Source organism: Larimichthys crocea, chromosome X (assembly GCF_000972845.2).
Source record: "Larimichthys crocea isolate SSNF chromosome X, L_crocea_2.0, whole genome shotgun sequence".
Taxonomy (NCBI): domain Eukaryota; kingdom Metazoa; phylum Chordata; class Actinopteri; family Sciaenidae; genus Larimichthys; species Larimichthys crocea.
Genome location: NC_040020.1, coordinates 31761712 through 31785632, shown reverse-complemented (window position 1 = coordinate 31785632; position 23921 = coordinate 31761712). Strand labels below are relative to the sequence as shown.

General features: G+C 41.1%; 3 protein-coding genes across 10 annotated transcripts in view; 2 read left to right on the top strand and 1 right to left on the bottom strand.

Annotated features, from left to right (window-relative positions):
- Positions 1-23921, top strand: part of LOC104939516 (B-cell receptor CD22) — a 509789-nt gene that overhangs the window by 316299 nt on the left and 169569 nt on the right. The window lies entirely within an intron of this gene.
- On the bottom strand, positions 687-10367 carry LOC104930032 (mitoferrin-2). The gene is made up of 4 exons (XM_027283245.1): positions 9841-10367; positions 4763-4991; positions 3992-4048; positions 687-3642 (listed from the first exon to the last, which is right to left on the bottom strand). Exons 1-4 carry the CDS (start codon positions 10177-10179, stop codon positions 3053-3055), a joined length of 1215 nt encoding a protein of 404 aa, XP_027139046.1. The 5' UTR covers positions 10180-10367; the 3' UTR covers positions 687-3052.
- LOC104930031 (ectonucleoside triphosphate diphosphohydrolase 7) lies at positions 11552-22399 on the top strand. Its single transcript, XM_027283238.1, has 14 exons — positions 11552-11726; positions 12007-12119; positions 12218-12403; positions 13538-13743; positions 15090-15240; positions 15670-15773; positions 15949-16008; positions 16147-16295; positions 16492-16658; positions 17026-17227; positions 17521-17640; positions 17734-17819; positions 18633-18794; positions 19498-22399. The coding sequence occupies exons 2-14, from the start codon at positions 12112-12114 to the stop codon at positions 19712-19714; spliced, it is 1818 nt and encodes a 605-aa protein (XP_027139039.1). The 5' UTR covers positions 11552-11726; positions 12007-12111; the 3' UTR covers positions 19715-22399.

Here is a 23921-nt window from a genome sequence, read left to right as displayed (position 1 = left end):
AAAAAGTGTTATGTGTGTCAGTGAAAGTCGGCATGTCTGTTCAGTGTAATAGTGTTTACTTTTTATATGATCATAGTTTATATTTAAATGAGCCTTATTTAAGCATTTTAAACACGTGTTTAAGCAAAGTTCTTGTATAGCTGCTTGTGGCAGCGTTTAACAAGTTGGACTTTTTGTTTTAAATTGAGAAAAGGATTCTATTATAATTTGTATGGTATCCAAAACATGTCATTTAGTATGGGTGCATAAAAAAAGTTGAAAAATAAAAAAGTTATGTCTTTGTTTGTTTTATCTAAAACTCAAAAATGTGTAATGTATGTAAAATTAAGCTTGATAAATGAAATGAATTGAGTATTCAAATAATTTCTCAGTCAATTAATCACTTCAGTTTTTAATAGGAGTGTTATTATTCCCAACAGCCTTGGTCTCACTCAGTTTGCACCCAATGTCATTTTTACTTTTAATTTATCAATTTTGTGCTTTTCAAAGTGTTTTAATGATAAAGTGTGTGTCCTGTGTTGTAACAGCTTCTAGTGCAAAGAACTGTAAGCAAATGAGTGTAAAAAAAAAAGAAAAAAGTGAGATAGTGAAATGTTAGAAATATCTACCACCAAGTACCTCAGACTTTTTTGTCGTAGCATGCGGACCTAAAGAAAGGAGAGAAAAAAGTAAGACAAGTAGACAGGTTGAAGTTCTCTCAGCGCTTGGAGAGCCAGCACCAAGAGAAGACCCTGCTTCTGCGAGGAGCTGCCTTAGCGAGTTTATTTACAATTCACAAAATACAGGTGTTGCTCTCAAACAGTGTTCAAGCATTTCACATTTAGTGTCGTCATCTGACAAGCCACCAGTTTATCTCCTGTTTCTCTCTCTATTGCTCTGTCTTTGGTTTCCTGATCTTGAAACTTGGCTTCACGTGAGGAAAACTCTTACAATCCTTTTTAAATACTCTTAACCCATTGAATTTTTCAGTCTGAATTTAAAATAATCCAGGTTTTCCTGTACTGTTGTTACCTTCCGGATTTTGAATATTTTGTGCACTTTCTACAAAAAACCTCATTTTTTTCCCAGTGCAGCCTTAATAAAACTTGTATGGTTTCATTTTATATAATTCAGCATACAGGTTAGCTTTAAAACTTAGCTGGTTAGAGAGTCTGGGTTCATCTATAATCGCCCATATTTATATATACGTGTATTATGTACAATTTCATCCTGTTTTATGGCTTTAAAACACAATATTACATCTCTATTTGAAAATCTCTTTGTAGTAGTTGTGCGTTGGATATACGGCGGCTAACTGAAGGCTTGTGTTGAAGTAAATTTCCTTTATTCTCTTGACTTAAAGTTACTATGTTTGTCCTAACAGTGATAAAGAGGTTGCTATTAAGTGCTAGGACGCTGTGCGGTTTCAAAGTCATAAAATAAACCTGTGATTGTCTAAGATGAATACAGCTGAATGCTGATTTTGTTCTGTCTGTAATAAAATATTCTTGTTCCAAAACTCTACATATGCACTATGGAGAAAACCAAAAATCCTCAGTTCATAAACGGTTTTCTTGCTGCTGTTCCAGATGCAGAATGTGGCATCTTCTACGTTATGGATATGTTCAACAAAGTTTTCATTGCCCAGCATCAGTCTACATGTTAATGACTCTGTCCAGAGACGATCCGCAGCCTTCAGACGTGCAAAGACACTGAATTGAACTGATTTTATACTGTCCTTTAAAAGGAATCAAATTGTGGTCTGCTAATGAAAAAGAAGCTGTATTTACTTTATGTTACTGCATTTTTCCTTTGAAGGACAGCACAAAGTGGACAGTTCAGTTCGGCTGTGTTGACAGCAAATCTGGTCAGACAATGAGCTCCATGAAATTTAATTTTCTCACATTCATTCATTCATTAATTTTATCACACACACACCTGCTTCATTTGAGTTCTGAATACTTTGAGTAGTATTTTCAATCCGAAACCAGTTCTGACTTCTAAAGAAAAAAAAAAGTTGAATAAATTACAGGCTGTCGCCCACATGAGACGGAAATTTTAGTAATCTGAAGTAACTGTTGCGGTCTTTCTTCCTATTGAGAGTTACTGTACAACAGCTCAAGTATTCAAACTAATCTGCTGATTCTGTAACCTCCAGTTGTTTGTATTACGTGTAGTGGTTGAGCTGGGTGCTCCCTTGTGGTAAATGCTAATATGGTAGCAATACTGTCAAGAAGTGCAACATGTGCAGTTAAGAGAGGGGCTGTTGACCCGGTTTACAGAGCAGTTCTCACTGTAAGTACTTGGATTGGGATCCATTTTTGTTTTGTCTCTGAACTCAGGCGCACTGGATTGCAACTGAGGTCAAAGTGCTGACGTTTGGCGTTAACCGTCTCATCGGTGTAGCCCTTTTATCCTTTTGGGGGTTATGTATATATAAAAAAAATGCTACAATTTCTACACAGTTCATTGGAGGTGAATGTGAACACCCTCAAATTAAACCTAAAAGTCAGCATTTTAACCTCAGTCGTTCTTTTTAACACAATGCACTTGAGTTCTGGGCCAAAACAAAAGTGTCTGAACACCAACACAACTGCACTGTAGGTGGTTGAGGGGAAACTGACTTGCTTTACTTTTACTGTGCGTTAGCTTCTATAAATAATTAGCTTTTTGAAAGCCAATGTGGGGAGTTTGTCAAGTCGAACACAAACATGAAACTTTTAGGCGAGTTTAGGAAAGCGTGACTGACCTGTCTGCAACTTCAAGGCCCTTTTCTTACTGATGGGTAATGCTGGACATTTTGTCACCCCCACGTGTAATAAATAAGTATTCGAGACAAGCAGTCCACTAACAATTGGATGTTTTCTCACCTGCTGTGAACTATGTCAAACTCTACGCGCTTGATTGATCTCAGTAAACAAAACAGAGGTTGACTTATTTTCTCTCAAAGGATCCCCAAAAAATTCTGGGGCCTTTCAAACTTTCAGATGTTTAGAAATCAATACCGATATCAGTGATCGGTACGGTGCAATAAACCTTTGTGTTGCTGATACCCATTCCTAATGCCTGGTGTTTATTTGTCTCCGTCACGATCTCGCAGCCGTTTCTCGTGCTGCCGCTTGGTGATGATGTATTTGAAGAACTCGTAGACGGACCAGCTGATGGCTGTGGAGGGCATCTGGTAGATGACCCGGGCTTGGACACCTTTAAAGAAGGCTGGCATGCCTCCCATTCTGTATACCGTCCGAAAAGCATTGCCCAGGCCGGAGATGTGGCGGCTGCCGGGGGCTGAGGCAGTGGCAGCTCCAACCGCTCCAGCTGCTGTCGCAGCGTTGGCTTGGATCACATGTATGGCCTGAGCCTCCTGTGTGTTGAGGAGGGTCTTGCAGACGTCGAGGGGAGTAGTGGCAGCTGCTGCCAGGGCTCCAGCCAGCGCGCCGGACACAACGTGGGAGGAAGGGTTGTACTGTCTGTGGGGGTTGAGGAGCTCCTGCAGGTACTCGTAGGTCATGAAGTGGAGCGCCTGGAAGGGCACGTTCATGGTCAGCTGGGTGGTGTAGCTGCGGTAGAAAGCGGCTGGGCCCTCGTGCCTCAACATAGACGCCATACAGTCAAGCACGCCGCGGTAAGGGGAGTTGAACATCTGCATTCGCTGTTTCACAACTGATGGGGGAAACAAAGGGGGGAGAGAGAAAATCAGAAGAACTGCGAGGAAGGCAGGAACACTAGACAGGAAGTGACAGTGGTTTTGTCAGATTTAAATTAAATCATAAAAAGATTTATGTTCAGTATTATCTTCTTCACAAAACTCTGTAAAACACTAACTCAGGCCATAAATATGATTGCGATGACAAATACTAAGATAAGTCATCTTATAAATAGATATTTCATAAACTGATTTGTTTGTCCGAGTGACATTTGGGCTGAGTCTCTAGCTCCACCAAGTGTCCTGATGGTAGAATAGCACCATCAAAAGGAGGCTGAGGTGTGTGTGTGTGCGCGAGTGTTCTACCTTCGGCTGGGTTCATGATGGCATCGTGCAGCACTGTGGCCATGCAGCCCGCCACTCCTGCAGGATAGAGAGAACAGTTAAGAGCAGGTTAAAGCCGCAAGTTTCCATCTATACTTTAAGCATGCACCATAAAAACATCAAACTAATACGCATTGTGCTCTGAAACAGACACCCCGGCACAAACGTCCACAGTCTCGGATTGCAATCCAGTCTTCCAGTGTTGTGGCACCAGAGTTGTCGTTGCTGTAGCATGTGCCAGTCGGCTAAGCTGATGAAGTGTCTCTGGTCCAATTTATGAGATCCCCAGTCAGTTACAGTTAAAAATGGAGCGGGATTATTGCCCATCTGTGTGCAAGCAATGTTCAATTGAAGTGGAAACACTTCAAACAATGACAACATGACAACATCAGAATGTGCCAATTAACAGAAAAAGACGAGAAAGGAAGACCTCACAACGTTCAGGCAACCTCTCAATGCAGATTCAGACCAAAGTTACTAATGACAGGAGTGTTTGGATTATAACCGAGATCAATGTCACAGGATTTGAGCAGATGAACAAAGTGCTTGACACTTCTTCACGTGTGCATCTTGACTCAGTTTGCCATGCAGCTCTATAAACGGGCACGACTTGAGGAATTATTAACAGGTCAGCGCTGAAGCATCACTGACATCTGTTTCCGGCAGTTATGGAGTTCACTATTTGGGTTAAGAGTACAGTTGAAAAGTAACAAGTATTAGGTTTGTATGTATGTATCTGTGTGGGCATCTTACCATTAGCAAAATGACTGTTGGCACCAGGATGAATGGCGTCACTGAGCGAGAACTTGATCTTCTCGTAGCAGGCGAAGTAGAGAGCGTGGGCAGGCCCCGCTCCCACCGCCAGCACATTCACACCTCTGATTGGCCGCCACACGCCCTCAGTCCGCACAATCTGCTGCAGGGCGTCCATCACGTTCCTGTAACGCGCTCCTGGCTCGGGGTGCAGGCTCTGCATGCGAGTCTGGAGTGAGAAGAACGGACGCATAAATAAATTAAGACATTAATCCAAATTATTTTCAGGTAGTTGGCAGGGCTTGTAGTCATAATTGCCAACTGCACAGAGCTAGTGAATTATTTTTTGCTTTTCATTCAGTGTTGGAAAAGAAGTAGAAACATGTAGATATTACATCATCAGATATTACATCCCAATTTTAATCACAAAATATTGTTTTTTTATTTATGCTCACTTACAGGTATTAAAGAAAACATGACAAGAGAGTTCAAGTTTCACTGACAGTGCAAGGATCTTACCATAAGACAATAAACCTTTAAGGCAAAACAAGTTTGAGTGACCAGGACAGATAGTAGTTTCACCAGTGTGTCTAATTTTCAAGCAGTGTGTGTTTGTGGGCTGTCCACATCTCACTTTGACAATGTGTTAACTAGAAATCACACAAACTTCAGCCAGCATTCATTTAACGTCTTCATGACTGTGCCTCAACTTTGATAACAGACGGAAACCACCACATCCAGGGCGGCAACCGCAAACCACGAATTAGGAATGCATGAAACCAGGAAGTGGTGCAAAGATACTCAGCATATCGCTTGCATTGCTCAGATAAGGAGCACTGTTTGCACTGCCGACGGTTTGTGTGTAAAGTGACAGAATACAAGAGCAATGAGCCAAACTATGACGCTCCAGGCCAAGCTGGCGCAATCCTCAAACTTTTCACAACATGCAATAAGTAAACTGCCCCGGCCTAGACCTTCCCATCAGAGTTTAATAATTACAGCAAGAGAAGGGAGCACGGCTGCCTCCTGGAGGCTTACACGGACATTCCAGCTCCCCGTTTCTGGGAAATCGTAACTCACATGGAATGTGCACAGTCATCCACAGTGTATTCAGGTCTCCTGGCTTTCCCCCCAGCCTCCCCCTCTTTTTTAATTCATGAAGTGGCTGCCCAACCCAAAACTGAGAGAGAGCGCCAGACAGATCAACCAGAACAGAATCAGGTGTCAGTGTACAAAAAAGACAATACAGAGGGCTCTGTGTTCGTATCACTTTTTCACGTGGTACAGCCTCCTTTATCCTAACAGGGTGGACGAATTAACCGCTTATAGCTGCTCTGAATGTAGAGAACGCTGGAAGGAAAATGGATAATCCATGTGATGTGTCAGAAGTCACATCATGAGCATCTTGACGTGGACTGTACTTTATTTGGACTCTGGGGAAGTACAGTCGTAAATGCAATAAGACAACTTGTCAAGAAAGTACGTCAGACATGCATACAAACAACAGATGTGTGACATATGGGGTTATATTATTACTTGTTATGGGGAAGCGAAGAAGGGCAAGTTAATGCATGCTTTACATTCTGTAGGATTAAAAAAAAGTAATGTGGACTTCTTATGTTGTTGTGTGCCAATGTTTCAGTTATGCCTCATTTCCACTGCATGCTACGGCTGAGCTCGACTGTAACTGTTCTCTTCTTGGTTTTCCATTGGCATCTCCTCAGTCGAAGTTCAAAGCGAGCCACGGTGAAGACGGTGGCGGGAAAACACAGCTATTTGATCAGGGAAATTTTCTCTTGTAAAAGCTGGAACAACCAGTCATCTTATTGTCTGTGCTCTAACGTAGGACTCACAAACTTGTGTTTGTTTGAGCAGCCTCATGTTTCGCTGCCTGCAGCTGTTTCTGGAAGTTTGTCTCCTTGCTGTGAAAAACAGCCTTATGCTGGGAATCAATCGTAACTTCCCTTCAATATCCTGCATTGTTTCCTGTGTTTGTGTCGCTTTGAAGGTTGATGTCGTGGTAATTTCACATGGCCTTTCTATGACGATCGGCAAAGAATCACGCTTAGATTGAGGGAGGAACTATCTGAAATCGAGAAAAGTAACCTGTACCAAAAGTGAGTCTAGCCGAGCGGCACCGTGCAGTAGAAACGAGGCTTTAGGGTCCTATTGCAAGTTTGCCTTTGTCCTGTAGGACAAACCTCTACGTCTGAAACAATGATCATTGAGGCTGTAAGCTAGGATCTAGGTTAGTAACAAAGAGTCTTTGATTGGACGACACAGAAGTAATACTTCATCTCCTAACTACAAAGCCTAGAGAGTCATGTCTCTACAGTGACGCTGTATTGTACCGTAGGTGATTTGAATGTATCTCTGATTCACAGGCTTTCTCAAAGACGGCAAAAAAAACACAGGACCACTATTTCAATTGAAAACCTGTGTTTGGTTTGAACTCGACTGAACCCACCTGAATCTGACTGAACTGTGTCAACACATCTGACAATGTTGTAAGAGTACAAGGAGTGCTTGGTTTTGAGCAGAGTTTGACCAATAGATCTGTATGCCAATTTGATTTGATTTCTAGTTGTTTACTGTTTCGGTGTTAAAGTGTAAAATATTCTATCTGCATCTTTGACACAAGTATTTGATAGCTTTGTTTGAAGGATCATTGCAAAAACTGTGCTTATTTAAAAAATATTGGATAATATTTTTTTTACTACCCAATACGTTGTGAGGAACGGGAAGGAAGGAAATAAAAAGAGAATAAACTTAAGTAAATAAAAGTGGTGGCCAATCTGCTGTAGGAAGCAAAGATTGTGAAAATTAAGAAATCTTGAGATGGGGAAGTTGTACGCAAAACATTACTGTAATACAAAAAAACTTCCTTGACTTAAAAAGTACTTCCTTATTTTTCTTTATCTTTGTGGCTGAAACAGGCTGGACAAGGGTGGGGGAAGGCAAAAAAATGAAAAGAAAAGAGGCCATTAAACAACTTTCTTTTAACGTTAGAAACACACCTATAGTGTTTTTTTTCCACATTTGTACTAATTTAATTCTGACAATTACAAGGTCACCAGGGCTCGCAAAACAAAACTCATCCTAGTTTTCCTTTTTCGCAGACAGGGATTTTATAATCTAAGATCCTGGCAGGGGTGTGGATTTCCCAGGAATGGGGAATTAATGTCAACATGTACCCAGGAAGCCGTTTTAACAAAGAATTATCAAAATGAACTTCACAATAATAATTCAGTTTGTTCACAGTGTGACCAGTTAAAATGATTACATTAAAACAACACAAAGACAATCTGCTGCGCACTGTGTGACTCTGATGCAATGATTTGCAGCTCTTGTAAACACAGACGTTGGGAGGTTCGAAGCCATTTTGCTGAAAATGTGATAAACTAGATGAGCTATTCATCAAAGAATTCGTTATGAACAAGAGCTTTGTTTAATCACTGTTAACTGTTTGTTCATTGTCTTCTGATACAACATCAGCAACTTAATACCAGACAGGACAGAAAGCACTTAAAATAAAGACAACTGGTCACAGACATCAGGACTCTCATGTCAACAAATGCCATTTAAGCATTTAATTCTAATTCATGGGTCCTTGATGACAAGTGAGATTACTGTGCGAGTCCAGCAGCTTTTGACAACAGATTTTAGTATTGAGGTATGTTTGGAGTTAACTTTCCAAAGCTGGAATAAGTAAGCGTGGCTAGTTTGGTTTTCCTTTCCTTGGGGCTCAGTACAGTAGACAGTTCCTGAAAAATCTGTAGTGTTGCAAATCGAAACTAATGACTAACACTGTTGAGAAATTAAAAGTTCTGCTTTGATTTTGTACAACAGGAAACTAGATAGAAAATAGATGTAAGCTAAACTTTTTTTTCCTCCTGGGGATGATCCAACTCCACTTGTGTGATCTCTTACATGATTTCTGTGCGCTGCGTATGGAGAGTACTACTTTGTTTGTATGTAAGGTTTTAATTAAAACACAGTGAGGAAGTCATGAACACAGAGAGAGGTTACGGTGAAACTTCATAACTGTCATATAACAACTGTCCTCACATAAAGTGCGACCATGTAGTGAAACGTGTGTGTAGATCACTGCCCCTTCATCAGCATGAGGGGTAATCATAAAACTGTTCAGTCATGTCACCTATAATATAATAAATTATACGGACACACAGGTGAGTGACTGATGACCCATTTGTGTTAATCATCCACCAGGACACTGGTTCATCTTCCCAATAAAAACTTTCCACATTGAATCATCTGTGATGTCGTGCTTCCTTTTGTCCTTTTCATCAAACTTCACTAATGCGACACTTCAAAATCCATCGTGGAAACACATTTAAAACAGAGACCATGCTAATTAAAATCAAAATGTGTTCATGTTTTCCATTAATTGTTGAAATCTACGTGTCGTTTTGTTTTTCTAACCAGTTCTCTGACTTGTCTTTACCTCACAGAACCTGTCTGTGTGTCCAGAGGATGAGTCTGTCTATAATACTATGACCTCCCTCAGTGTCAAACAAGGTAATCTATTACTTCTTGTATTATCAAAACGTAGAGAGCGAGGAGGAGCATAGCAGTACTGCAGTGATAGTACAACGTGGCAGCTGCAGTAAATCAACTCATAACTCATGAAGAAATATGTATACATCTTTAGTTTAGTGGATTTATCTCAGAGGAAAGTCAGACGTGTCCGATAATGGAACTCTAGCCAGGAAGGGCAACTGCCGCTTTAAGCTTGTGAGCTAACGTATGTAGCCAAGTTAGCCGAGACGCAGCTGTCAAAGTGTTTGTTATTATGACACAAACATCTGGCTACGTGAAAGCAGGGGGTAAGATTTAAAAAAAGAAGTTAAAACCCACCCGTGTTGGGGTTTTATAATGTGCCCACGTCGCGTTATTTCCTGTTTGGATACCGTGAGTTAGTTAACTGACCTCTGTTAGCTTGCCTAACGCCACTCGAGCTCAGGCTTGTATCGCGGCCTGCTTTCACTGTGACATAAACACGGCCTAAAACACATTTCAAAAAGGAGCAATGTGTTGCTTTTATCTGCTTTTTGTACCTTGACACAGTCGATGGGATACATAAGGCAGTGCTCCATGATTCCAGCCACGGATCCTGCCAGCATGTGTGTGCTGGTGGCTGCTCCTTGGGGCAGTCCTTCATAGTCTATTTCTGGCTCCACAGAGGTCGAGGGCTCCGGAGTTGCTCGATGCAACACCGGTGCAAAGTCATGTCCCCCTGTCATTCTTGGTGAAAGAGACCCGACAAATCCCCCCGTGACATCCAGGACTCTGCCATCCAGCCATCGGAAGCCTGCACCGCCTGGAGCGCCTGTGACCCGGCTGTCGACGCCCGGTGTTTCCATGGACGCCCGCCGGGACAAGCCGTCCGCTTCCATTCAAGGGAGGAAAAGATTTAAGTCCTTTAACTCTGTTGAAGTCGATGTTTTCAGCGACCCGCCTGTTGGTATAGTTTTTCCCGGCAGTTCAGCGTCCCAAGTCTTGGCGGGTGGCTGCTGCTGCGCGGTAGGCAGCTGTGCAGAGTCCGGAAACCGGGAGAGTCTAGGCGGGTAGGATCTTAGTGGGTTTGTCAGCGAGTCACGCTTTAAGTTAAAGCTGATTGGACAGGCGGGCTGTCAATCACCTACAGCTCATTCTATTGGCCAAAATCGGTCTTAAAAATGAGGCGGGCACATGACGTTGCTGGGGTTCACGTCAGTGGGTGTTCATGGTTTTGTAACACGCTGAAGTCACATGTGTGTACGGGAAGTGGATTTTACGAGTTTATGGGCAACCATAAAAATGCATCATTTGGGAAAAGTATAAAAGTATAGAGATAGATAATAATAATTTTCTCATGAGTAGTCCTCATGTAAAGAAGTAAATTCCAAGTAAATTTGAGTTGATCAGACTGAAACAATTATGAGCACATTAGACCAACTAACTATAGTTTGTCAATGCGTTAATCTGCTGGCACTCCCCTCAGATATCACATCGAGACATGTTATTCATGGAGTTCATACACTTTTCACTCATTAAATTTCCTCCACATGCCTTCCAAAGAAAACTGCGCACTTTGTAAAGTCCGCAAAGAAGGTCGATTAATCCAATTTAGGGCTTACATACTATTATTAAATTACCACTCTTTCTATTTACAAATGCAAAGTATGTTTGTAATTAACACGTATCATCACCTAGGGTGCACACTATAACATCGTACATATGTTTAAAGCTACTTCAACTATTTTACCTGGAGGAGGAATTCTAACAAGCATGATCAATTAATCAAAAAATTGACAGACAGACAGACAGACAGACAGACAGACAGATAGATAGATATACTTTATTTATCCCAGAAATTACAGAAATTACAAAATGTGTTAGTCCAAAATAATCCACATGCCTCAGAACAGTCAACTTTAAGATGCAACATCATTCCAAATTTCCAAATATTTAAGAAATAACTCAACAACATTGAGGTAGTTAAAGTTTCTGCAAGTCTCTAAATTTACTTTATTCATTAAAACCCGAGTTTAAAATGCATCATGGGATAAAATCTGGACAGAACAAAGTGTATTTTAGTATATTTAGTATTCTACTCTCTCTAGTTCACCACCATAGACATAATAATATAATATATATTATTATGTCTACGGTCACCCCTCTGTCTTGTAGTGGTGGTTTTTCCCACAGCTTTGAACGCAGCACGCCCGGAGACGTTTCTGATGACGTATCACTCGGGCCGAGCGGCCCGGAGACGTTTCTGATGACGTATCACTCGGGCCGAGCGGAAGTCGGTCGGGTTGTTTCGGTCATTTCCTCCCGTTAGCCTGGTCGTCTTGGTTTAAAAATTTAATCTCCGTGAAGTGAAGCGAGAGAAGAAAACATCTTAGCGTCGTTTCTGTCGACGGGCTGTACCGTCATGGCAGAGGAGAGGCGCGTTTAGGTGAGTGACAGCACACGGACGGACTTTACCGTTGTGAGTAGTTCAGGAACCGTTAACCGGTTTGTAACTGAACAGCTGCTAACTCACAATAATGGATAAAATCAGCCAGATTGAAGCGAAGCTGGAAAACATGTCAGATCATCTTCGTGTGTCGTTTGTAGAGGCCAACCGTGGTGTTTTTTTTTTATCTTAACTGTGGATTAAGTCAATCGCTCAACTATTAGGCAATACAGTCTCTTTAAAGGGCTGTCAGCACTGTTTAATCTCTTGGTTCCTTCAGGCAGGAGACAAACATCAACTCTGGACAGGATCCTGATCACACTGCAGACACCATGAGGTGACGACTGTGAAATCTTGTACTTTTTTTTTTTGCCAACGTGAACATATGGCAAGGTAAGAAACTGATAACAACCTCTGATGTAACTTTGACTCAAACTCAGCTCTGCTCCACAGTGTTTATAGTAGTAAATGATTGTGCTCTTCCTCCACAGGATCACTTTTTCCTGCCTGCCGGCCTCCTGGTACTGCAGCGTGTCCCTGCTGTCTCTGGGCTGTGCTCCCAGGCAGAGGCTGCTGCTCCTGCTGATACTCTTCATCACTTCTGCCACCCTCCTCCTGGGAACCTACCAGAGGCAGCTATGGGGCTCGCAGCGACGGCCCAAGGCCCGAGTCAACATGTGAGTAGTAGAGAGTCACGATGTTGGGACGAGCTGGAGAATTCTGCACAAACATGATCTGTAGGACGTGTTGCTTTGGAGCTGGAGGGAGAGGCGGTCTAGCTCTGGTTCTGGGTCCACCTCGTTCATTTGGAAAGTGTGTAAAAGTGTAGTGCTTCTATATAAATCACTAGGTCCCAAGTAGATATGCACCGTCAACAAGGACTAAGAGATACAGCATACATTTAAAGAGGATCCTGAAAACAAAAGTGACCTTTCTTTGTAAAATAATACACATGGGAGCATGTTAACTATCAGTTATTGTCTTTAATCCAACCACAACGAGGGCCGTGATGGGATTAACTGACACACAGATGTGCCGCAATCACACATTGCTCCAGCAGTAACACTAATTACAAGTTTAATTCAAGAAATTCACCGTATACATGGTTCCCACAGGTCCCTGAAATCACTGAAATGTGTGAATTTGAGGGGAAAAAAGTAAGTTTATAATTTATGCTACAACACAGTTGAGAATTGTTCACATATTAAAGGCTCTCTACAGTAATTTATGCCTCTTTAATTTAGTCCCTGAGCTCCTATAAAGCCTGTTAGTTTTCTTTAAATGTTGGAACAGTAATTAACCTTCATTTATGTATTAAACTATGCCTAGGGCCTTGGCATTGATGGAAGTGGGCCTTGAATTTGACATTTATGAAGGTGTGGGAACCCTGCTTATTTATTTATTTTAAATGCTGTTTCAACCTGGATATAATTCAGATTTTCTTCTTTGCATATGATGTTTGATTTCACATGAACTTGTATGAAGACTGGAAACTTCTTGGTAAACATAACGAGCTGATAACCAGCTCGATCAGAACAGGTTATCACATTTGTTTTTGAAGCCAGACAGCTCAAAGTCACACAAACTCGTTTTATGTGACTTACTGCAGGTGCTTTTTTTTTTTTTTGGCGACCAAGGACAAATACACAAAGTTACACATGACACATGATGACTTGTATGAGCCAAAGGCTCCTGCAGATGGGTCCTGTAGATTAACCAGCATAAAAATAAACTATCAATCCATTCACTCATGCCCTTCTTTTAAAACACAGTATATAAACACTGTTTCTCATCCTGTGTCTGTTCTCCAGGTACCTCTCCCTCGCAGAGTCCATGGAGGCCACTGACGTTCTCAACCCTGCTCTGAATTACGGGATCGTGGTGGACTGTGGCAGCAGTGGTTCTCGGGTCTTTGTGTACTACTGGCCGCCACATAACGGGAACCCTCACACCCTGCTGGACATCAGACAGATGAAGGACCACGACCGCAAACCAGTCGTCAAAAAGATCAAACCTGGTGAGGAAGCAGCTTGCTGGTAGTTTGTCACAGCGGTATTTGTTTGCGTTTTGTCACATGTCATACATTGTTTAAAAGTCTTGCACACAAACAAACAACAACTGACAGCTGACTGGATCTTGGCTTGCTGACAACTCTAACCTTTTTCACCACCGTCTCAGACAGTCCTGATGTAAATGCTGTTTGTCCCAAATATAAAATGGCTGCTTTTCTAATTCTATATATAAAAAAAAAAGATATTAATAAGAGAATGAAATTAGAAATCTGCGCACATCAATAAAACATTTGTTGCACATACAGTACATTCATGTAGTTCATCAGTGTTTTGTAACATCTGTAAACTTTGTGTTCATGGATTCACCTACATTTCTCCCAAAATTAGTTTTTTTTTAATCGTCCCTGATCATTTTATTTTTCTGTCCGCTGGATGGCATGGACACCCTTCAGTTAGAGCCCTGGGATTTAAATTTGTATTTCCATACATGAATGTCTCTACTGTCCTCCGTGGACAACTGTAGTGCCTTTGTGCATTACAGACTCATTCTTTCCAGCGCATTCTTGGAAAGAAAATGGACCTCAAGAATGAGCCAAGCCAAAGGCAGCAACTCTCAGTTTCTCTTTTTATATAATTTCAGCGATTTTATTTTTTAATCATGTAAAACTAAACTTAAACCATAATTATATGTGTTGTGCAGATGCAGCATGATTTGTGGAGGAGGGGAAAAGGACATTTTGGAACAAACAAACTGTGTGTTCTTATTGTGTGACAATGAAACAATGGTCCCATTGAGGCGCAGACAGGTTCACTTAGGTGCCAGTATGAGGATAATTACTAATCATAATCTGTCCGTTTGGTTCACGGCCAAAAATGTAAAAGATTGTGTGAAAGAAAGTACAGAGACAGACAGATTCGATACACAAGGTCTGTTCCAGGAGAAGCAGTTAAAGGCTACGTGGCACTTTGTACCCTGGGGCATAATGTAAACATCCTTTATTGAAGAACCTGTTCTTCCACCAGGTGGCAGACAGACACAGCAAGAGACTGGCTTTCTCAGACACATCGGTATCAGCCTAGAAAAACAGTACCACAGGTTCCAACATGAAATCATTTTACTCAGATTTTCTGAAATTGTTTACTGTCACAAAGGACTGACGAAAGCTGAAATCAGAATTTGGACAATTTTTCTTTAAAAAAATGTCTCAAAATGATTAGTTGAGAACGAATCAACTAGTTGTTACAACATTAAAGATGGCGTTAAAGAGATTGGTCATTTCAGTATGGGTATTATAGTTAGTGTTCGGTTTTACTCTTTACCTAAAATTGTGTGTGTTGGTGGTTCTCTCAGGTATCTCCACCCTGGCGAAGACACCGGCACAGGCCAGCGACTACCTCCATCCTCTCCTCAGCTTCGCTGCTGCTCACGTCCCACAGAACAAACACAAAGAGACACCACTTTACATCCTCTGTACTGCTGGCATGAGGCTGCTGCCAGAGAGGTACACAGAACAGCATGTGATATTGTAGCGTGCTGGGTGGTTTTTCAAAAACCTAGTACTACGTTTACTTTATGTAGCGCAAACTAAAACTGATTAATACAACAGATATAAATCCTTCCTTCAGTTTTCTTGAAGCTGTTTCAGAGGGGTGATTTTGGTGGGTGTAGTTTGTGGTGCTGTTAAACTTACATTATACAGAGAGGTGCTTCTGTCTGCCTACCGTCAGTGATATAAACGGGTTTGACAAAATAAAAAAACGCCTACCTCAGTAGAACACAATTCAACACCACCACAAACATAACGTACGTCATCGTCATATGTATAAACTTAAGTTATTCTCTGTTTCTTGTTCTATTCACGCTCTCGCACTGTGTCTGTTTTTCTGTCATTTGTTGGTGCATGAAACATTTCGTGTGTCTCTGTATGTAGCCAGCAGGCAGCCATCTTAGAAGACCTGGTCACTGATGTTCCCCTGGAGTTTGACTTCCTGTTTTCCCGTTCCCATGCTGAGGTCATCTCTGGGAAACAGGAAGGTGAGATGATTTGTTTGTTGCTTAGTACGATGCTATTATCAGTTTCCACTGGCCTAAGTGTATATTTACTAAATTAAGAGAATGCAGCAGTCATTTCTAACTGCCACCCGCTTGTTTTTTGTGTCTCCTCATCGTCGTTATGATGACCTGTTCCTGTTGCCTCTCAACCCCGAAGGAGTGTATGCATGGATTGGCATTAATTTTGTGTTGGGCCGGTTTGATCATGCTGATGAGGGTGAGTGTGACAGTTTAATGTTAACAAGACGCGTCTGAAACTGACTTGTTGTTTTGGTTTTACGATGCTTCCTTGTTCAGTGACATATTCTTTTACAAGCACAAAATAACATAACAAAACTAATTTATCGTTTTTCAGAGGATGCCACAGTTGAAGTAACAACAGGGTCTCAGAACCAGCAGCCAATCAGCAGGCGGCGCACAGTGGGCATCATAGATATGGGTGGAGCTTCCTTGCAGATAGCCTATGAGGTGCCCAGCGCCATCACCTTCAGTTCACCACAGGAAGTAAGGACGAGCACTGAGACATCTGTTAACGGTGTTAACTACTCCTACTCCAAAAAAACATGTCATACTTAATTAATCTGCCCATTATTTTTTAAATTAATAATTAAAATCACAATATCCAGACAAACTGTCCAAAACGTGTTAGTCCAGACAGTTGGTCTGATCTTCAGTAATGTGATGTCTCTGTGTTTTTCAGGAGGAGGCAGGGAAGAGCGTCCTTGCAGAGTTTAATTTGGGTTGTGATGTTGAGCACACACAACATGTTTACAGAGTGTACGTCACCACGTTCCTCGGCTTCGGAGGAAACATGGCCAGGCAGCGTTACGAGGACCAGCTGGTCAACAACACGCTGGCAAAGAACAGGTTCAGACTTACATATACAAACATACACACTCTGCATGTCTCTTTTATTTTATTGCAACTTCTATGACTAAAAAATGATACGATATGACTGTGGTCTAGGTGAATTGTAGCCTCTTTCTTTCTTTTTATCAATAGTATTCTTAAAAATCAAGTCTACATTTCTCAACCAGGTGGTACATTATGTAAAATATAGTTTACAAGCAGGTCAGTGGAGGCAGTCTGTTGTTAATGGTAATTATGCTAATATATCCAAATGAATATGGTAATTAAACATTGTAAAGATGCTGTAATTGATAAAGATGTAAATACTTAACCTCTCCCTTTCTAGTGCTTCTAAAAAAAACATTTCATGTTCCTGTTTGTCCAGGTTTCTGACCACGCAGACAGGCCTGAACGAAGACAAGCCATACCTGGATCCCTGTCTGCCAGCCGGTCTGTCAGACACAGCTGTGAGAGATAACAACACGTTATACTTGCGGGGTCAGGGTGACTGGACGCGGTGTCAAGAGGTCGTTCGACCCTTCCTGGGCCTTCACAACGGCACCATGTCACCAGGGGGCGTATACCAGGTATGATGGAAGAAAAAACACACATCAAGAAGAGATTGTACCTTTAATATAAGTGTGTTATTGTAAGCATAATGATATGGCGGCATGATATCTTAACATTTTGGTAAGCCAAATAAAAAAACATGTTCATTTAGATGTTTTTCCTTCATTTGATGATTGTTTTTAATCTCTTTCACCTGCCCCTCTTTATAACGTGGGCAGTATGTCCACTCACTGGACAACCTGCTTTGATTCCTCACAAAGCAGACGTGCCAAAAAATAAAGTGTAATCCCATGTTGTTGCTTTTTTTCAGGCTCCTATCAACTTTAGCAACAGTGAGTTCTACGGCTTCTCCGAGTTTTTTTACTGTACGGAGGACGTGCTGAGGTTGGGAGGACAGTATGACAGCGAGAAATACTCCCGAGCTGCTATGGTATCCAGACGTAGTCTTTTCATGAGTAACTGAAAAAATGTCTTTGTTTGTAGAAAGTTACCAAGTTGTTTTTTTTGTTTTTTTTTCCTGCAGGACTTCTGTTCCACCAAGTGGTCGACACTGAAACAGCGTCTGGACAATAAACTTTTTTCTCAGCAGGCCGACCTCGGCAGACTTAAGTAAGTAAAAAACACACACACACACCAATGAGAACTCTTCTGTGTGTAGAAAAAGAAATTGTAACTTTGTGCGTTTGATATAAGCTTTGTTTCTCTCCAAATGTTTCACAAACAGAGGAAGTCTTCTGATGCCATACTTCAAAACGTGCATCAAAATACATTTATAGAAATATTGTTCTGTCATAATATATCAGTGCTAAAGAAAATGATGCACATTGTCTTTAGGTATTGGTGTTGGTTTTGCTATTAAAAATCATTATTTAACGGGTGCAGCAAGCAACAGTTTTGTTTATACATGTTGCATATCAATTAGTCACAAAGTCACCAATTTACATTTAGCAGATTCTCCACAAGGAGGTGCTGTTTAGTCATTGTCGTCTTACTTCTACACCTAACCTGCACCACCAAGAGGAAAGGAAAGAAGCTGCTGCATGTGTAGACATGTCAATAACACCACCTACAGGCAAAGAAAGCTTTTGTAAGCTTTGGCAGGGACTTGATTGATTTTTGGACAGCTAACACTTCAGCTGAGCCAAGGTGTTAATTGTCTTGAAATGCAGTTAGAGCTAAGCGTTCTAGCAGTGAACAACAGATGAAAATGACACAGGTGTAACTCAGATATTAAGCACCAAAGACTGACATAACAAACAAAAACGTAAACCAGGTAATATTTTAACATTTTACACGTTTAAAATAAAACAACAGCTTTAAGTGAACATTTTGAAGTAATAGTTTTTCTTGCCTGTAGGTGGCATTGGTTGGTCTGAAACTGTGTGAGGTGCAGCTGTCTCATGTTTACTGTCCCTTTTGCAGGTATCAGTGCTTCAAGTCTGCCTGGATGTACGAGGTGTTGCACTCAGGCTTCCGTTTCCCCACCAACTACGCGAGTCTGAAAACAGCCCAGCTAGTTTATGACAAGGAGGTCCAGTGGACTCTGGGAGCCATCCTGTTTAAAACCCGCTTCCTGCCTCTCAGGTAACTCAAGAATTACAACACATACAGTACATATATCCATAACACCTCTGAAAAATCTGAAAAGTTAAATATATCCTTCTTTCAGGGGAATAGATATAATTTGCATCTCATTAACACTGTCACGACAATAGCTGCTGTTTATTTCCTGTAACATCTTCACCTTTTAAGTTCAGGAAACCGAATTATAAAATGGAAATTTTGTGACGTAAAGGAAGAAAACATACTAGCCTTTCATCCATCATCTGTCAGGGTGTGTCTTCCTTCTGCTGCACTCAAGTGGAACATATTTCTATTTCTTCATGAGACGTAAATGAAACCAAAACTAAATTGAATTTTAGGCAATGGAAAATATGCTCTCACTGTACTTTTACAATTAATACTCCTTACAATGAATTGTGATTTCTTGTTTTGAAAAGTTTCCACAACATATAACAACAATAACATGATTATTAAGTTAGCTTATTCAATTTAAATTTCTAATTAACTCTAATGAACTTCAAAACACGCAGGTTGAGGTTAACATTTTGCCATAAAACATTACAGAAAACACATAGTGTATGGGACAAGTGGATGACAGAACACACGCAGATACTGTTATCATTGCGTTCATCAGTAAGGATTAGTATCAGGTTGTTTGTTTTGTATGAAACATGTGCCAGTGTGTCATGTTCATGTCTTCTGCTGCCCTTCGTGTCGTCTCCAGGGACCTGCGGCAGGAAACATTGCGGCAGAGCCACCCCAGCTGGCTGCGCTCCTCCTTCGTCTACAACCACCACCTGTTCTCACTCTGCATCCTGGTGGTGGTGCTGGCCATCCTGCTTTACATCCTACGCCTGCGCAGGATCCACCAGCGAGAGCAGCGGCAGGCCGAGGTCTTGAACCTCATCTGGGCTGAGGAGGGAGAAGCCCTCCTTCCCTGAAAGATACGTCTGTGATGGGGCATTACACACCGATATCCCGCAGGGTCTTTTGTCCTCCATGACATGTTTGGCTTTTGGAACCAATCCACAATACAAAAACTAAGTAATGTGAGTATGGAGGGCAAATACACAACCTGGAACTCACTCACCAGCCGAGGGTGTGACTTCGCCTATGAGGACATATGGGAAGACCCATATATTTTATTGTGGGGAAAGACATCACAGTACAGAGACACTTTAATGAGCCTGGAAATCAAACAGCTCTGTACATTCTTTGATCGTGCAGCTTTAAACACAGAGCCAATCTCAGGCTGGAAAGATCTTCTCTGTGTTTACTTACTTCTCTGTAAGACTATTTTAGAAAAGAGGAATCAGCTCGGCAGAGTTCGTACCTCAGATCCAAAGCCATGTTTCAGCTTTGTCTAATGGGTAGTCTGGACAGTTATCCTGGATTCAGTGGGTTGATAAGTGCTGAACAAGAAGACAGAGGTGGTAATACTCTCCAACAAAGGATTATGGATTTGAAGACTTGTATTTTAGCTGTCTGAAGGCGCAGCAGAAAGAAAAGCAGCCCATCCACCCAATTAGGATTCATATATTTCTTTCCACGAAGAAGCCATATTAGTCGGTCTGTTCACAGTGAAACGCAACCAGTTCTATGGCCATTCATCACGACATGACAGCCTCGCTGTACTTTCAGGCTCTGTTTATGTCATTTATTATGGCTGATAGAGATGGGGAATATTCCCGTGTTGTCACTAGATACAAGACTCATTTGATGAATAAAAATGCATTGCATTGACAATGCACTCATTTTATATAACAATATACAATTTGTTGTGCTGTAACAGGAGTGTGATGGAACCTTCAGCATGCTAATTTTACTTCATTTTTTATATTAAAACGTTAATTTATCTTCAAGTACAGCAGAGTTTAACAGTCCAAACCGAGACTGGAGAAAGCCGGGCCTGAAAATTGACATTTATGCCACTTGTGAAGAAGATCTGGATCCTTGTTTTTTAGTTATCTGCCAGAGATTGTATGACTTCCTAAACGTAATATTGCATCACTGGTGCTCCAAATATTTCTTGTGCACGTGACCCTTGAGTGTCAGATGACAGATTTAAACATGACATTCCCACCTCCAGACAGAAAAATCAAAAGTGAAGAAGTTGTCGAGTCGAATTTTCTTTCACCTTGAATCTCCAAATACTTCTTTCACCACCGTCTAGCAGTGGAAATGTTCACACCCCTGAAGAGATTCAGCATCGCACTTTGGTGCGGGGTGATATCGCGGCATGAGTGCAGCAGTTCATTTCTGCCATCAAAGATATTGTTTTATCTTCTCCTCTGTTCGTCCCGATGGGATGACTTCCTCGAAAGCAATCCTGCAACACCGATGATGTCAGCTGCAGAGCTCAAGCCCTCAGATTGTGCTTTGATACTTGAATGCCACTGTTATCCTGCCAAGACCCCAGTCCAGCACAGATTTCTATCAAAGGAACGACAGAGCCAAGAGGCATTTTAGCCTGAAATAAGCAGAGAGACCTGCTCAGTGTTTAGATGAAGGTGCTGAAAGCAGATTAAGACCCCAGAGGCCTGATTCAGGCAGATGCTGTCTGATTTCTGAATGCAATAACTCCATGAAAGGGAAGAAGCTCTCATGCCACTGGCTTAAATGAATGCTTGTGTGTTTAACATTTAAGGTTGTTTTCAAAATGAAAAGCCATTTTTGAGTAAAAAAAAAAAAGCCTTACCATGAAGGTTTTTATCAGTTTTTGCAGTCGTTGTATTTCATAGTTGTAAATGGAGCCACTGTTTTTTTTGTTTTTTTGTTTGTGAGTCTTGGCATTGTGATATGTGTTGACAGACTGCTACAGGTGTGCATGGAACCATGACAATGCAAACATGGGTGAGCAGCACCTGGTGAAACTTCCTGGAAAGTTAAATAACGTGTCGCTCCCACAGTGGGAGATTTTTTTTTTTTTTAATGTTCAAAAGTCTCGTTTGTAATTGAACTCACTTTTTAGTCAGAGCTGCGGGACCTCGTTCATCAAACTAAACTCCATTGTTCTCAAAGAAAAAGCTGTTTTGTAACCTGTACTGTGTTGCTCATTTAAATGTCGTTCAAAGAGAGGAGGGAACTGTTTGTCAGCTTTCTGTAATTTGAAAAATGTGATTCTGCTTGTATATGTGCATATGTGCACGTACTTGTTCTCCTTTCATTCCCATTCGTCCCGTCGCAGATGAGTTGTGACAGGTCGTCGCCTAACTGTCAGTATGTGTTTGTAACCTTCCTCTCCTCGTGTGTACTTCCACTTGCGAATCCTGCAGCAGTAAGACGAGTTTCTGATGCAGCAGCCAAATGTCTGCCAGCGATTTCTGTATTATTTCTGATGCCGCCATACACAGCTTACACTGTGAGGTAACCGTGGACCTCCTTCTGGTTTATCCTGATGTGGTTTCCGGGATTTCTGCTGCTCCTCTGATGTTTTGACTCCTGACATTTGGGACCAATGATTGAGCGAGTCTTTCCCATGCTGGGCACTGTGCAATGTTGAACAGTAATTCACTGAAGGGGACACTTGACTTTGATGTTTTTAATTAAGGTACCTTTTAACATCAATGTGAATAGAGACAATCCAATAAAGGATCTTTTTGTAATAAAAAACTGTTTTGAATCTTCGTGTTTGTGTGTTGTGAACCTTTTTTGCACCCATCCACTGACTGTCAAAATACTGAGAAACACTGTGATCTTGTGGTGCAAAACAGGAATGTTAGTCTTACCACAAGATCCATTTAGTTGCTTTTTCTGGAGCTTTCGATCATAGCTCAGCTTTTAAGTGCTGGAAATTCAAACATCTGCAATTCGCTGACAACTGGGCAACTGAAGAGTTTGTGTGATATGATCGAAAGTCCCAGCAGCTACTAAATGGAACTAGTTTCTCCAACACTGTTTTTGATTCCAAGAAGGAAATGTTTTGCACAGATATATATTTAATTTAGAGATGAGATTAAAGAGTCATTACAAAATATATTCTCTCTTCTAGCTATGCAGACAGTTTTAATTATGTGTGCACAGGTTCTGATATTCAGTGTGTGACTCAACCCAAGTGCTTGAGTTGGTTGAACAGCACTGAAACTCCATGAAATAAACAATTATCATCGCTCAACAACTTAACAACACATTTAGGTGAGGAAGTAACAGGTTTTTAACTTCTCTTTCAATCTGTTTTAATTTTACACATACATGTCTAACAGAGCGTAACATTAAGTGTTTTTCCTCTCTCTGACGGCAGGTGTTCGAATGTGGCTTTTCCTGAACAGCTATAAATTCCTTTGCCTTCAGATTTCTGCCAAAACATACATTCTTTCAGTTAAGAAGGAGGTCCAATAAAAACTGCCCATGTCGAGATTTGTGGTTTTTTTTTTTAATGATGTGAGAACCACTAACAAAATTCCTGTCACTTCCACTGAATGGGTGCGAGCGTTAATGTCAGAGAAAGATATCTCAAAGCTCAAGGAAAGAAAACACTGAGTGGGAAAAGATTTTTTTTCATGTGGGTGAACTGAACCTTTAAATTGTGTTGAGTGAGTTTAGTTAAGTAAAGATCTGGGAGTGGAAATTCAATATTTTGATCAGTGGAGCTCATCCCCAACAAGACAGACAGAATAACAGTTGCTCCTCTGTGAGACAACCCCGAAGGCCAAAATGCCCCCTGATCTAAAGGAGGAGACTCTTTGGCAGTTGGCAACATTAAACTGCTGTGAGCTGGATCCTGCGGTGAATTGTTGCCAGCCTGTAAAAAAAGATCATTGCCAGTACACGTCAAAGTGTACAAAGCCGATCCTTGCCTTCTTCCTTCGGAATGTAGTTATGTAAAAAACTTTCACAAGTGCTGCAGTAACTCTGTATCACCTGCTGGTGGTGCTGTGCAGCATTCATGAATCGGTGCTCCCACAGTGGAAATAAACATCCTGACTTCAAGGTGCTGCAGGATGTGATGAACAGAAGACAAAAAGCAACACCTTAAATTAATCACACTGTCACATCTCTGCTGTTGGCACTAAAAAAAAAAAAAACCTAACAAGTTTCATTACATGCAGTATGTATACATTTTAAATTAAAGCAGCAAACCCATTTTTATTTTAAAAATATACTTTAATACAATAGCTGCATATAAATATTAAAATATACATTATACAG